This window comes from Sturnus vulgaris, chromosome 14 (genome assembly GCF_052056855.1).
Source record: "Sturnus vulgaris isolate bStuVul1 chromosome 14, bStuVul1.hap1, whole genome shotgun sequence".
Classification (NCBI taxonomy): domain Eukaryota; kingdom Metazoa; phylum Chordata; class Aves; order Passeriformes; family Sturnidae; genus Sturnus; species Sturnus vulgaris.
In genome coordinates, this window is record NC_142256.1 from 16,686,720 (window position 1) to 16,701,886 (window position 15,167).

General features: G+C 41.0%; 1 protein-coding gene across 4 annotated transcripts in view; it reads right to left on the reverse strand.

Moving 5' to 3' along the window:
• COL4A6 (collagen type IV alpha 6 chain) overlaps positions 1–15,167 on the reverse strand; it is a 126,991-nt gene that overhangs the window by 8,759 nt on the left and 103,065 nt on the right. For all 4 annotated transcript variants that reach the window (XM_088173272.1, XM_088173273.1, XM_088173274.1 and 1 more), the window contains 15 exons: positions 14,319–14,423; positions 13,300–13,460; positions 12,146–12,325; positions 11,391–11,574; positions 7,714–7,785; positions 7,211–7,318; positions 6,247–6,468; positions 5,840–6,001; positions 3,729–3,899; positions 2,917–3,060; positions 2,534–2,659; positions 2,057–2,238; positions 1,734–1,797; positions 1,165–1,239; positions 702–809 (listed from right to left, as the gene is read on the reverse strand). In XM_088173272.1, coding sequence (XP_088029398.1) covers positions 702–809; positions 1,165–1,239; positions 1,734–1,797; positions 2,057–2,238; positions 2,534–2,659; positions 2,917–3,060; positions 3,729–3,899; positions 5,840–6,001; positions 6,247–6,468; positions 7,211–7,318; positions 7,714–7,785; positions 11,391–11,574; positions 12,146–12,325; positions 13,300–13,460; positions 14,319–14,423 — 2,064 coding nt within the window. The remainder of the gene's footprint in view (positions 1–701; positions 810–1,164; positions 1,240–1,733; positions 1,798–2,056; positions 2,239–2,533; positions 2,660–2,916; positions 3,061–3,728; positions 3,900–5,839; positions 6,002–6,246; positions 6,469–7,210; positions 7,319–7,713; positions 7,786–11,390; positions 11,575–12,145; positions 12,326–13,299; positions 13,461–14,318; positions 14,424–15,167) is intronic.

Sequence of the window (15,167 nt, forward strand, 5' to 3'; positions counted from 1 at the left end):
CTGTACTACACCTCACGTCCAGGCTGAAATAGAAGCAGTTCCATCTCACAGCTTCTGTTCCTCACTTAACTCATAAGATGGGTGAACAAACTACTGTTTAAATAAAGCAAAATCAGATCCAAATCTCTCCTCATGGCCACCATTAGCATCACATTTATCAAACTATTTATTTGATGGGGGAATTTTTAATCATATCACTGACATTCTTCATCATCCACTAAGTAGCACATGAACAATTCACACACTAAATAACTAATTAAATTGTTCTTCAAATGAAACAATTCAATAACAACTTTCACTGTTCTCCAGCCTTTGATCTTGATAACTATTTGGGAATCTACCTGTTAATTACCCCACAACCCAAAGACACTTGTAGCCATTCTTCTGGGTAGGTTTGGCTCTAGAGAGGGAACAGACAAAAATGTTGCGATGGAAGAGCTGTAAAGAAGCTGCTGCCGGTTGTATCTAACTGAGATCTTCCCTATTTGTTAATGGGATTCCTTTGGGTTTCAGTGTTGCAGGATTCACCATATTTGACCAGCAGGACAAGGTAACAACTTACACTACTGTCAAAGAAAACTCTCATTTTCTTGCCAAACTTCTTATTTAAGCCTCACCTGACACAGGCCAAACAGGGCTAAGGAAGCATCAATGTGAGGTTGTCATAGTCACAACATGAACTGCAGAACTCAGTCCAGTACCTGCTGGTCCTTCTTGGCCAAGATCTCCTGGGCTGCCTTTGGGTCCATTCACCCCAGTGTTTCCTGGGTAGCCTGGTTCACCCTTGAGTCCTTCTCTTCCTCTCTCTCCTAAAAAGATATAAACATACAAGTCAAACTGGAGGAAGGCATGAAGAGGGTGAGAAACATGGTGTGCTGAGGTTGCAGCACTTGTGTTTGCTCAGCCATCACCTGGGCTGGACTCCCAGGGAGCCAAGTGCCAGTGCAAGTTCACAGGTGCCTCCTCAAGAAGCAAAGTGAACCCAGCATTAGAAGTGGGATGGTCTCAGATGTGTTCACTATCATCCAGATTTGCACCCTATCTGGATTTCAGACTCTCATGTCTCACTTTCAGGATTACAAAAATACCCAAATTTGGCAATGCCAATCTGTTTAGTCTCTAGAATTTTGTATTCTTGAAGTGAGCTATCAAGGCCTACTTTACCTGGAAACCCGGGGTCTCCTCTCTCTCCTTTTGGTCCAGCAATGCCAGGAACACGAACAGACTCTCCCTGCTCACCTGGAAAAGGAAGGAAGGAAAGGGCATTCTATCATTGAGTGTAGAGATCAGTTTCCAGGGCTTGTATAAGAAAATAAATCTTGCTATATTTCAAATTCATGGTGCAAACAAAGACAAGAGCAAATTATGCATCTGAGTCTGAAAATGCTTATAATCATCAATGGATGCAGATCCACTCATGCAAATGTACAACACGTTTACACATAATTCCACAACATCCTGCACTTTTGACATGAGAAGATGAGAGAAAAGGGTGCTTCTTGCACTGTCCAACAGGTTACACACAGTGCTCTGGTCAAACTTTCAGAGGACCATAAAGTATTTAGGCTTGGTATGGACCTCATCTGAATTAAGCCTCTTACAAGGGGATTTGTAGTTGGAACCAGTCACTGGAGAGCAACGGACACTTCGAGAACAATATTTATTCCTTTGTGTCATTAATATTAGGACTGTGTATAATGAAAGGCCATATACACTGTGAAAGATTTTTTTACCCTTTGGACCAGGAAGGCCAATAGGTCCTGGAAATCCAAGTGTTCCTGTGGTGCCATCTGAACCCTGAAAGAAACCAATCCAACCAAAATTAATCTTTGCTTTTTATTCTTGCTGTTCCAAGCTTGGGTCATGTGGAATAACAGAACACAAAGGTCTAGGAAGAAATACTATGTAAAATGTAATTTAATGGTATGAGCCAAACAAAAACAATCTGGAAGTTTTGTAAGGAAAAATCCTGCCAGCTTCTGCTGCTGTGCTCCAGAAGTACCAGGGTTTTCCTAAGAGCAGCCAGAGAAGAAGATGATACTTCAGAGATATTTACCCTCTCTCCTGGCATTCCTGGAAATCCTATGATACCATGTGCACCCTTCTGTCCTGGCAGGCCAGGTTGTCCAGGTGGACCAGGGAAGCCTGGGTCACCATGAAGACCTCTCTCTTTGCTTGGTGACCCAACTGGACCAGGGAGACCAGGCTGTCCACGGTTTCCTGGGATTCCTTTATCACCTGGGTAATAGAGAAGAGTGTAATTTAATTCAATAATACAGACATCCAGCTCATTTGGGTCAGTTGACCTGTGACCCTAAAGAGGAAGAAGGGATGGCATTAGATCTACAGAACAGAACTTCAAAGGAAAACTCTTTTCTCAAAATTCAGATATGCCATATGCAAGTCTTACTAGAATGGGAATGGCAGAACAGAAAACAGTAACACTGTAGGCACTGTCAAAAGGACAGACCATGCTCCACCAATAACAAGCCCAGATACTGAACAACTGATACTGGCAATTAACTGCAAATACCTCTAGGTCCTGGGAATCCTCCAAGTCCAGCTAATCCAGGATCTCCTTTGTCTCCTTTGATTTGCAGTGCCTGTTCTGAAGTCCAAAGAACAGGAAGACCTGGTGGACCTATATCACCTCTGTCACCTGAAGAAATAAAAAAGTCAGAAAATCTTGTCACAAAATAATCTAGCAGAGAAAAACAGAGAAAACAGAACTTCCACATCTCCTGATGCGAATTCATTAGTAATCTTTGGTAAAGAGGCCAAAGTGTTGAAAAATACTTTGCAAGATTACAATATTTAGAAGAATGATACCAGAATGATACCAGGCACAGCCGTCTCAGAACTGCCTATAAGTCCCTCTGCTGCACAGCCAGCAAAAGCCATTCAGCTGTTTCTCACCTTTTTGACCTTGAAGTCCCACAACTCCTGGACTTCCTTTTCCTCCAGCTGTGCCAGGAGTTCCTTTAATCCCATTCACTCCAGGGACACCAGGCAGTCCTGGCATGCCAGGGAAACCAAGCAGGCCAGAAGACCCTTTCTCACCTGCATAGAGATGTTGAGAAATAAAAAGGGAATATTAGTCTCTCCTGGTACACTGCACACCCACTCTGGGGCAGGTAGAGGCTGCCTGGGTCTGGCCAATCAACCAAATCTAAGTACTTAAACAAGCACATGGCACAGGCACAACACTGTCACTTCTGTCACAGGTCTCCATGTATGATACTTTCAACCAGTACTTCTCGTTCACTCTGAGACCCTGGTCCTGCTTCCAGTAGAGATCAAACACAATCAAATTCCAAGAGAACAACATGCAGTTCCACAGCTCTATTGCTTTGTGTTATTCTCCAGGTAACCAACTACTTTATTGGTGCTTAAGGATCACACAGTTTGTAAATTTTGACTTCCCATTTGATTTGTGTTTGATTCTCTCCCTTCTTTCTATAAATTTCATTCACTGTTCATTTCCTCAATTTTCTTATCGTTCTATTCTGATTTACACAATCCTTTGTCCACAAGGACCTAAGACCCTTAGATAGATTGCCTTATAAACATTATTTGATAATTAAATTCATAGTTTGTAACCCAGCAGCAAAACAAATGCATCCCAACACTAGCTGGGGATTCATTCCTTTCCAGCAAGTTGGGCCTAAAATCAGCACCAGCAAGGTTTCTTTGTGTGTGCACAGCAATCTCAAGACTGAAACACCTACCTTTTGGCCCAGAGAAACCTGGATGTCCATCTTGACCAAGAGGTCCAGGTGGCCCTAAGAATCCTCTTTCCCCAGGAGATCCTGGAGCACCATCAAGACCTAGGAAGCCTTTCATACCAGCAGGGCCTTGTGGTCCTATATCCCCAGCCATGCCTTTGACTCCAGGAGGTCCTGAATCAATACAAGAAATAACTCAATAGAGTGTATTGCACAAAACTAGGACAATTTGTGGCAGCTTCCCAAGCTCTTTAAACACAGTGTTGCTTTTAATGACAAATGGACCTTATGGCACATGCAGCCTACTAGAAGGCATAAAGTTTAGAACTGCAAAAGCATTAGTCATCTAAAATACCTACAAGGAGGGTTACTGCCTACATCACTACACAACTGGCGAGAGTGAAACCCTTATGATGTACCCATTTTTGACCACCAGACACTGACCTGTAATGCAGTCTTACCTTCATCAGCCAAGATAAATGGGGAACATCATTAATGCCATCTTCTGCTCCCTACCCCATCATCCGGGTGAAATAGAGATCAATCAGCTAGACAAGCTTATATTCACAAGTTCATTTTCACCTTGATAGTTGAACTGTACTTTTCAAGAGCCAATTGCCCACTACAGAAAGCTGATTGTGCTGTCACAAAACCAATACCATATGTACTATTTTGCCTCTAATTGTTTCTAGCTGAAGCTTTGTAATGATTTACAATTTTTAAAAAAGGCTCAAACCATTGAAAACAGAATGTTCAGATCCAAAGGAATGAAGAGAAGGAAAACTCAGGTGGCTTCTGAAAAATTACATTTGCTGCAGTAGCAGTCAGTATTCAAGCTCTGTTATACTCAGGGCTTTATGCTACACCCCAGCATTTTCTTAATCAGATGAAAGAGTTGCCTCATTTAAGAAGACAAAACACACACTTAAAAATCTCCACATATTAATGATTTCCTTATAGGTTTGAGACTTTGTTACTATCTGAGCATTCTCATTACAATGGTTCTTTGACTTCTGCTTTGATTAGCAATGATAAGGGGTATCACCTATGGTCAATGCAATTCATGTAGCATTAAAAGCTGGGTTGTTAGTCCATGAGCTTTTATGCTACACTGCATTTTCTCACCTTGACAGCCTATGTGAAGGACCCATAACCAAACAGTGTGACATCAGAAATGGAGAGTTGATGATAAAGGGAATAGAAACATGGTGAAGGAAAAAACAGACAAAATATGTAAACAGAAAGAACAAAGCTACAAAAGAAATTAATGATTCAGGGAGACAACAGCTGCAAAAAAACTTCATAATTTGGAGCTTATCATCCTAGCAATGGGAGGTTTTTAAAAACAGTTGAAGAAAAATCAAATATGGCATACAGACCATAAATGTAAAACAATAGAGAGGCAGAAGGAATACTAATATTAAAAGTTTTAAAAATTAAAAACTCTGTAATTTTCATGTCAAGTGATGTTACTGCTTTCATTCATTTGTTGCCATTGTGCTTCAGCACTGTCATTCAACATGTCAGAAGAGTACTTATATGTCCCAGACCAGTATCTACCAATTCCCAGGTCTCTCTTTGCTTGGTTGTCAAGTCTTTTCACATACTGTCATGAAACACTTAGTCAGTGCAGCTTGACAGATACCGCTATACTCAAGTGGTGGTTTTTAAACTCCTCTGAAGTGAAGATAAATAAAGTCGCCTTCTGCCCCAGCAAAGAGAAAACAGAAAAGACAAGTGCTTGTCCTGAGAAAGTCAACAATTTTTCAATCTAAATCACATTTCAAGCAACCTCACACAGTAGAAATTAATTGTCATGAAAATGGAAAATGAAGATTAGTTAATGATACAGCCAACATGTAAGAGCAAAGATGTTAAAAACATCATGACATTTAAGATGCTTTCTTCTATCTTTCTGTTGTACTTTCTACAGTATTGAGGTAACATTTCCTGGCTGGAATTGCCCAGCAGTCAGGGTCAACAGGCTCAAATTCTGCACTGTTACCCCTAACCAGTGGTCAGAGCTTCCTCTGAGCAAATGCCAAACTTCTCCCACACTTCAACACCACAGAGCTCAGCTCAGCTACCTATCTTCATTTGAAAACATTACATACCTGGTGCTCCTGCAAGGCCAGCTGACCCCAAGGGTCCTGGTTTTCCCTTAATGCCAAAAGTACCTCCAGGGCCAGGAGGTCCCCGCATTCCAGGGACACCTGAATATCCTGGATGACCCTGTTCACCTTTAACACCCAGGAGGCCTGGTCTTCCATCCAGCCCTGGAAACAGAGAGATGGGAGGTTACAGAACAAATAAAGAGAAATTCACACTTTTAATTAAAAAGTGAGTTTTAATAAAAGCCTTTGAGTTGCTTTAGATTCTAACAGAAAACCAGCAAATCACCATCAATGAATAGGTATGGGGAGTTGCATTATCTTATCAATCCAAAGAGATTGCAAAGAGGCAGGGTCTTTGAAAGAAAAACAGTTTGATATTCTCAGATACAAGCAGTATCAGTGCTTACCTTTTGGTCCTGGAAATCCAGTATCACCTGTAACCCCTTTATCACCTGGAAGTCCAGGTCGGCCACGCTCTCCCAAGGTTCCACTCTCAGCACCAAATAGATCTCCAAGAGCTCCTTTTATTCCAGCTAAGCCTGGAGCACCCATTTTCCCAGGTAAACCATCTGTTCCATCCAGTCCTGGAAGTCCTTGTGAGCCTTGCTCTCCTCGAGGTCCAGGGAAGCCTTGAAGAGAAGACCCATAAAAGTCACTCAATAGAAGTACAGAGTACTACTTCCAATAGCATCTCAAATAAAATATACATTTAAAAAATTTCCATGAAAGAAAAAGTTGCTAGAAAAGTTGCAAAGTTTTTCAGTACTGAATTAGAAACAATAATTGATGATAGAAAGTGATGAAACTGTTGAAAGATTTTGGTTTTGGGGGGATTTTTTCAAGAAAAGAATGCTGTAGAAGCATGTAGGAGCTGCAGCTGTAGAAAGTATTTCAAGCTTGGTTTCACTAGGTCACAGGTTAAGCAAAAGGACAAAACCCCTAACCCTCATCACCTTTGTTTCTTGCTCTTTCTTTACACAACCATCAGAAATTCTCATGGCTAAAATGAGTCTAAATACTGTACAGCGTGCCTTTACCACAGGGCTTAAAATAAGTGTTACACTAAGGTTGTGGTTAATCTAAACTGGAATAAAGCACTTTACAATGGTCTCCGGAGAAACAAACTGTTGACTGTCTTCTCCCAGTAGTGATACAGTGTTACAGGCAGGTGATAAACATCCCGAATATTTCCTTTGCTTTCTCTCAAGCTGCAGTCCCTTGCTTGCATTTGCAAGGAGCACAATGGAACACTCAGTGAAGCATTATGAATGTATGAGGCAGAAGTGACGAAGAAGGTCAGACAACTCTTTTGATAAAGTATTGTACACATTGATCAGACAATAAAAAAAACCCCAGCAACTTCCCTCTTACCAGGTTCCCCTAGCAAGCCTATTATTCCTGGAGACCCTGGCTGTCCTTTAGACCCATGTAACCCAGGTTGGCCCGGAATGCCAGAAAAGCCTTTGCTGCCTTTAGGACCTAAGGGTAAAAACATATTAATTAATAATATCAACAAACTAATAGCAGAAGACAAAAACACAGCACAAGAAAATGGGATCAAATGTTTTTGCAAAGCTGGTGCTGGATTCACAATTTAAGCTAAATAAAGTCTCAAAGCTATGGCTGTTCATGAGCTACATAAAGACAGAAGCAGAGTGTTTGTGTTAAAGGCTACACGAAGGCTAAAAAACGGTGCAGTCAATATGATCCTCCATGGGATTTAGGCCTAGTCACTTTGGGGAGAAAAAAAGGCATTGTTAACCCTCTGGAATAACCACCACTTGGAGGAGGATTAATTAGGAGGTATTATCATCTTTGAAAAATAAGTGTTCCTTGGCAGTCAGCCAATGCATTACATCATCTTGTCTCCCTACCTGGCAGTCCTGGGAAGCCGGGAATCCCTGGGGGCCCATATGCTCCAGGGACTATGCAGGGTAAGGTGATACCTACAACAAAGAAACACTGAGATTGCACACAGCCCCTTTCAGAGACAGAAGAGGAACATCGAGTGCCCAGATGTTTTTTACAGGACACATCATAAGTGGCTTTGAGTGAACTTAAGCACATCAAGCATTGCTGACATCTCAAATATGTGAAGTTAAGTAAAAGGCATTCAGAACCTGGTAATTGTCTGACCTCATCCCTACTTACTGACTTGCTGCATGATGAGTAAAAGTCAGTATCTCTTGCTGTGGACTTCTTGTAGTATGACACTCAGGATTTCACCCAGCACCTTGTCCTCCCTACGGCAGGGGCTCTGTGACTCCAACAGATCCAGGCTCAGAGCTTTCGAAGTCAGTGGGAGCTGACAGGTATTCTTAACTGTTAATACTTGAGCAAGTTTCTAAACTGTGTAAAACCAGTTTGCTATTGCATGAAATTCTAAAACAAATGTGCACTTGGCAAAGTGAAATATATCCATTGAGAGAGAATACTGACAGGTGTTTAAAACAAACCTCCCCCCAAGAGGTTAGGGCAGAGATGTGCATGCATGGAGCGTGGAATAGCAAGGGTTTTTTTTCTTTCAGCCTTACTCTAAAACTGTTTTTTTCTACAGTTTCCCAGACTAAGAAATAACCACATGGCTTAAAAGCTTATTAGCAGCAAACAAGACTCAGCAATTGCAGAGCTCTTTGACTGACTCCCACCTCCCAAAAAAAGGCTCTGTTTGCACTAGCAATCCACCTTGAGCAGAATGAAATTTACGGGTCATTATCAGTTGCCAGCACATCACATTTGACTGAACAATCTCCAACACAAAAGAAACATTCTATTTCTGGTTTTCTGCAATCCTATGTGGGCCTGATGCTGAATGATTGTAAAATAAAGCATTAAGGTCCTTCTCTGAGACATACAGTACAATAAAAATTACATTTTTCAAAAACCAGGCGTTTGGGGTACACCTGGCATAGAAGGGGAAATTTTAATTAATAGAATTCCATTCACATCACATGACCCTAAGAACTATCTTATGCAAGTTTTCAAAAAATGCCTCTGTACAAGAGCATATTCTGTATTTTACATTAGTTAGCAGTAGAATACTTGAACAATGGATACTTCATGTGAGAATAACCAAAATGTAAATAAACTGTATCCTTATAATTATGTAAGTAGGGTTTACTGTACAAATTAAATAATCAAAACTTTACCTTCCCCAGCTACTTAATACTTTACCTTCTCACAGTTGGCACAATAATATCTGAGTGTCAAGGAAATTAAACAATTAGGAAACCATAATGTCAGGCATTAAAGTGAAATACGGGCAATTCTAACATTTTGGAGTAATTACATAATGCCAGGTAGAAACAGAGTCAGACTTCCAAAGCCAGACTGTTTCACCCTGTTTTAAGACACAAATTTGAAAATTCCTCAATGGTGCCTTTGACCTGGTAACTTCAGTAAGTCTGTCTTAGGTTACAGTGTAAGATGTAAGCAAAAGCATATATTCCATCACCATCTGTTAAAAACAGGTGGGGCAGTGTTCTTCATCTCTCCCATGATTCATCCCTGATAATTCCCAGGAGGTATATCTTCTGTTAATGGGCCATCAAGCCTCACCGAATTACTCATAAAATTACATCATCCTGTTGTGAGATACTCTGCCCAGGGGGAGGAACCAAGCATTCCTACCTGGATATAAACTGAGACACCACAGTAGCCTTATCTACTGGATTCCCAGAGAAGAGCTGCATAACCTCCACTGGACCTTCAGTGGAAGACCAGACCCTTCTACAGGATCACCACTTTAACAGAACCACATCTATCACACCAGGACTGCAAACTCCATTTAATCAGACTGCTACCACCATCTTGACTCACAGGGTGTCAGGTTGTATTCTGACTCTGTCAGTTTAAGCCAGTGATACCGTATTACTACCTTTATCTTAATTTTCTTACTAAATTGTAGTTCTGACTTGGGATCTCCCACTGGTTTGCTTTCAAACTAGTACAAAATCACAGACTCTTTAAAGGTCTTTCTTCATTTTCATGATAAGGCCTTTCAATTTGGACAGTATAATAAATTATTATTTCTTCTACTCACACACATTTACTAAGTCAAAAGATCTTTTAAGGTATGCAAATTATTTCCTAGTATGGGAGGAAAAATGCACTCACAAGTTTTCTTATACATCTCTGTGGAGGTGCAAACTGAACTGGCTAACCACTACTCACGTTCCCCAGTATTCTGGCTATAAATACTCTCCCTTCCCAAAGGACTGTTCATTGTTCCCAAAGTTTAATGTAGCATTCATAAGAAGCTGGCTTCTGATGTGCTGCACAAAATAAATGGAGTTCAGATCATGCACAGAACATTTTACTTTTACTTATCTCACAATGCAATTTTAATTTAGTGGATTCTGTAAGAGAAAATTTACTGAACAAATATGTCAGCATTCTAGGGATTAGTAAAGCCTTTTAGCATTTGCATGTGACTTGAATTAGAAAGAAGTTTACACAGTTTACACAGTGACACTGGTGTGAGGTACTATCGCCATCTGGCACATCTGGCAACCTCCCGGTGCTGCCCTGGCCTTGCTCTCACCTCCCTCTGGGTTTGAGATTCCTCTGCCAACTCTTCTCACTGTGGTGGTCTAACACCAAGGGTTTTGAACTCAGAGCACCACTTTATCAGTCGAGAAAATCTATGCTACTATATTACGTCTCCAAATCCATTACTGGCTCTGCATTATTGACACAGACATAATTACAAACCTAGAAGCCAAGTATACACAGCATACAAAACACACTGAAAATCAGCAGTGACAAAGAAAAAGTACTGTTACCTTTAAGTCATATTTAAATGGCTGACATGGAATCAAGACACTGGGACCAGCTTTCTGCAGTCATTTTGTAATGAAAACATTTTCCATAAATGTTTAGACATGAATTTCCATGTAACCCAAGCATAAAACATCATATTTAAAGTATTATCAAACCCATATTTACTTACTTTATCACTTATCATTATGGTATGCTTTAGGTGCATATAATGACACATCAATTGAGCCAAACTATAGTACTTCAGGAAGCAAACACAGCCCAGAGCTGGTCACATAAGTCTTAACTGAACTCCCTACCTGACTGTCTTGACAACCTCAATATCATATTCATCAACACCTGTTCATTCATACAATGTATTACCATTTCTTCTAAAAATAAAATCTGGAACTCTTATTTCAATAAGAGTAATAGTTCTGAAAACTGAATCAGACACCTCAGATATCAGTGAATTACTATTTTTATTTGGACAATGAATTTGGTGTTTCCAAAAGCCTCATTTTATCACTCTTCCTAACTACCTTTGGTGTAAAATGGCTCTCCAACAATAGTCAGGGAGTAAGTCCATCTAATACTCTTAGTATTTCAGCACTGCTTGAGTATCTGTATCCTCAAGAACATGACAAGTTGAGAAAGCTGTGACTGCTATGTGAGGCCTGGTGAGCCCACAATGCAATCTTCTGGCCTGGCCACAGGCTCAGTAGTAAATTGAGTACCATTTGACTTGCAACTTTATTCTTTTTAAAATAAGAGCAGACCCAGGAATACCTACCTGGAGGGCCTGGAAGACCTGCTTGTCCTGGCAACCCATCCATTCCAGTGTCACCCGGTGGTCCACGAACTCCACTAGGACCTGGGTATCCAATGCCAGGAGAACCAGTTTCTCCACGATGGCCCTTGGAGCCAGGTAATCCTGGCAGACCTTTTTCACCTGGGAAACCCAGTCCACCATCACCCTGTGCACAACAAAGACAATTACAGCTGAAAATCAAAGGGATGCAGAAAGAATATCCACCACTATAACTTTAAAAAGTGCAAAAGAGTTTGGTTGATTCTGTGCAAGGTTCACATGAGTCTGAAAAGATACATAGATATCACTGTAAATCATCCATCTTTATTTTAAAACGCAGCAAAACTTGGTAAATATTACAAAGAATATTTTATGCTGTATTTGCCAAAATGCAAATCTTACAGATTCTGAAAGACATTTACTTTTTTTTTAACTGATAAGGTTCTGGTGTGATTTTTTTATTTCAAGATTTCACACATAATTATGCCTACAATATCTTTTGTCTTTTAAGACTCAACATAGAATAGTGTTAGGGTCTACTGAGGTTTATCTTTTGATAGAGACATTAGGAATGCCAATTATTAAACTTGACCAAGACAAATTTGTGCTCAGGGACCGTGAGCTTTTTATGTATTTGAAGATTTACCACAGGGCTAATCAGGACTAGTTTGCCAGGCCTGGCCATTTTCTCTGCTCCTTATTCCAGAACCACTGCTGCTAAGTTAATCTGAACTTACTGGAAGGCCTGGTGGGCCTGGCAAGCCTGGAAGTCCATCCCTGCCCGGAGTTCCTGGGATGCCTGAAGGTCCTCTGGGTGCTGTCGCACCACGATCCCCACTAACACCTTTGACTGTTGCATAGGACGGATCCCCTTTTTCTCCCTTAGGACCTGGAAGTCCTTGCTGACCAGCTGAAGCCTAAAGACCAATACATAAAGAACATGCAGAGAAAAGGTTTGCTTCTTAAAAACGTCATACGAGGACAGGACACAATGACCAGATCAGAAAGAATCTCCAGAGGATTTCCTATTTTATACGTTAACTTGGAGGGGCAGGGGGGAGGAGGAGGTGGGGGAAAAGGCTTGTTTGTTTTCAGCTGTTTCTGTCATTGCAGCTTCATAGTGGCAAGCCAAGCCTTGGTAATAATGATAGCAATCTTGCATGGCATCTGGGAACTTTACATCACTCATGATATAATGAGACCCAAGTAATGAATCTTCTTCCCTATTGTTTGGTGTGCTGCACTTACTGACACTGATAAAGACACTCTGAAGACAATAGACTAGTATGTTTGTGGACTACAATTTTCAGAAGTAAATACTTGCAATGATCAATGCTCAGCACTTTGGAAAATCCTATTTGTTATGGTCGTAGTTTGATAAAGAGCAGAGCTCAACTCTCATTAATGTATTTAGCACACTGCAGTTAGGAAGCAGACTCCATCTGTGGTGCACAGTTTTTATAGCTATGAGTAATGATGTGGAAAGATCTCCCTGTTTGATTTTATGGATCTTCTCTTCATGCACATGTATAATTGCTTCCCCAGCCAGCCCTCACTTAGGGAGAGGCCGGGGTCTAATCCATGTATGTCTACTTCTAAGAAGTCCTGAGATTAATAACTCTTACTGGTTTTTGTCGTGACTGATGAATGTGGAGTTCTCAGAACCATTAAGAACCATTTGTTCTCCCATTTTTATAGTATGATAGTATCTCTACTGCGTTTATTTACACAGATCAGTTTCTAGGTTGCTTTTTTTTTTTTAAATCCACACAAATAGAAGTAATTATGAAAAAAAAAAAAAGTGCTCTGCTTTCATTACATTCAAGACCAGCAACTGCACATGGCCACTCCTGTAATTCACAACAACCAACATAAACTCTTCTTGGCTTACCGGATGGCCTCGCAGTCCTGGTGCTCCCACAGAGCCAGGGTCTCCACAAACGCCCTTGGCACCAGGTACACCAGGTCTTCCTGACGGACCTGGTGGACCTGAGATGCCTTTAAGACCAGCTCTTGTACCTCCTCCATCACAAGCACAATCACCTGCCTCTCCTGGAAAATAGTCAACTCTCCAAACTGAGTTTCATTTGGATAAAGACCCTTTTCAGTTGCAAGAGCTCCAAAAGCAGTATTTAATTCAATTAAGACAAAGCCATTCTCATATGATTTGATTTTATGCCTCCTCTGCTCATGTGATGTGAGTGCCAAGCAAGTGGAGCTCAGGTTTTCTCCAGTTTAATTTCCATGCAATGCCCATCACCAAATAACCATGTGAAGCACGAACCTCAGCAGTTCTAGACCTCTTCCCAAAGGTTTCAGCTTTCCTATACAGATGGGTTTAGGGGAGTTTTAGGGAGGTCTTGCGCATTTTTTAAGAGATAGTTATCAAAGAAAGCAAATCTATACTCCCCCGCACAGTAGGTTACAATGACCCCCTGAATTGTTACTGGCCATGGACCCAAACAATCACCAAGCACAGTGATATCTGTGCCATCGTGGCTTTTGCTGCTGCTTCTGTCACACACTAGGACCCAAATTCTCACCATTTTTAGCACAGAGGAGAATAAAATTAAGTTTTTCTGTCATTTACAGCCTCTATTGCAAAAAGCAACGAGCAAGATTTTATTTCTATTTATTTCTCATGGCTTTAAAGTATAACTTACTTAGCTAATTTTCTGGGCGTGATATGTTTATCAGCTTATTTGCCTGAGGAGAGTAAGAAGAAATAAGACTTTACTGACAGTGCTGGGCACAACTCTCTCTAAATTGCAAAGCCTGTTGGCTCCTTCAATCCCTCCTGTGATTTCTCATAATAACACTGACGACCCATCCCTTAGAATATTAACCACGTGTAAATATCTTTCAGCCTGATGTCTGCTGAAAAGATCTCTCAAAACAAGAGTCAATTACCTTTGTAGCCCTTTGGACCCAAAGCTCCTGGAAGCCCTCTTTGCCCAGGCTCCCCCAGGGCCCCAGTCCTTCCACTCAGGATTATCACTGGGGAGAATGAAGGGCCTATATGCAGAAAGAAGGCAAGGAAAAGCCATGAGAAGGCTGATCTCCAGCTCATTACTGATTTATAAAATTAGTGATGCAACTGGCACCAGACAAAACTGCAACTGTGGATGTAGCACAAGGAGATTGATCTTGGTTGGTACCAAGTACAGTTCTCTGTCACATTTTCTTCTAGCTCCTCACACAGAAAAGCAAAAGTTCTCACAGTGTGGATACAACAGAGTTTCATTCCTCTACTCTGCCACTGCACTTCTTCACAGATTTACCAGCTGACCAAAGAACTCACCAAACTGTGGACACATAGTGTAAAAAAAGGGCAAATGATTTTCATTCAGTGGTTGCAGATCAGGAAAGATACTAAAGGGCAAAAGGGTTAAGGAGACTTTCCCTGTCCCTCACTTCATGACTGCAGGATTGTCATCTACAACTCTTTATATGCTGAATAGAATGAAACATAAGCTGATGAAAACAGAAGCAGAAAGCAATCAAAGATAATCTAACACTACACTGTCTGAAAACCCTTCCTCTCTGTGACAACAGTAAGATGCAATGCTGACCAGCACCGTCTGTTGCTCCATGGAAACAACCCACAGCCATCAGCTAAACTTAGCCACAGGAGCTTTACTGACTCTGCAGAAAAGTCTGACAGATTTGACTAGCAAAAAGCTATTGATAAGAGAACACTTATTTATTCTCCACAGAAAACCATTTTATCAGACCATGCTCGCTGGCTCCATCATTGTC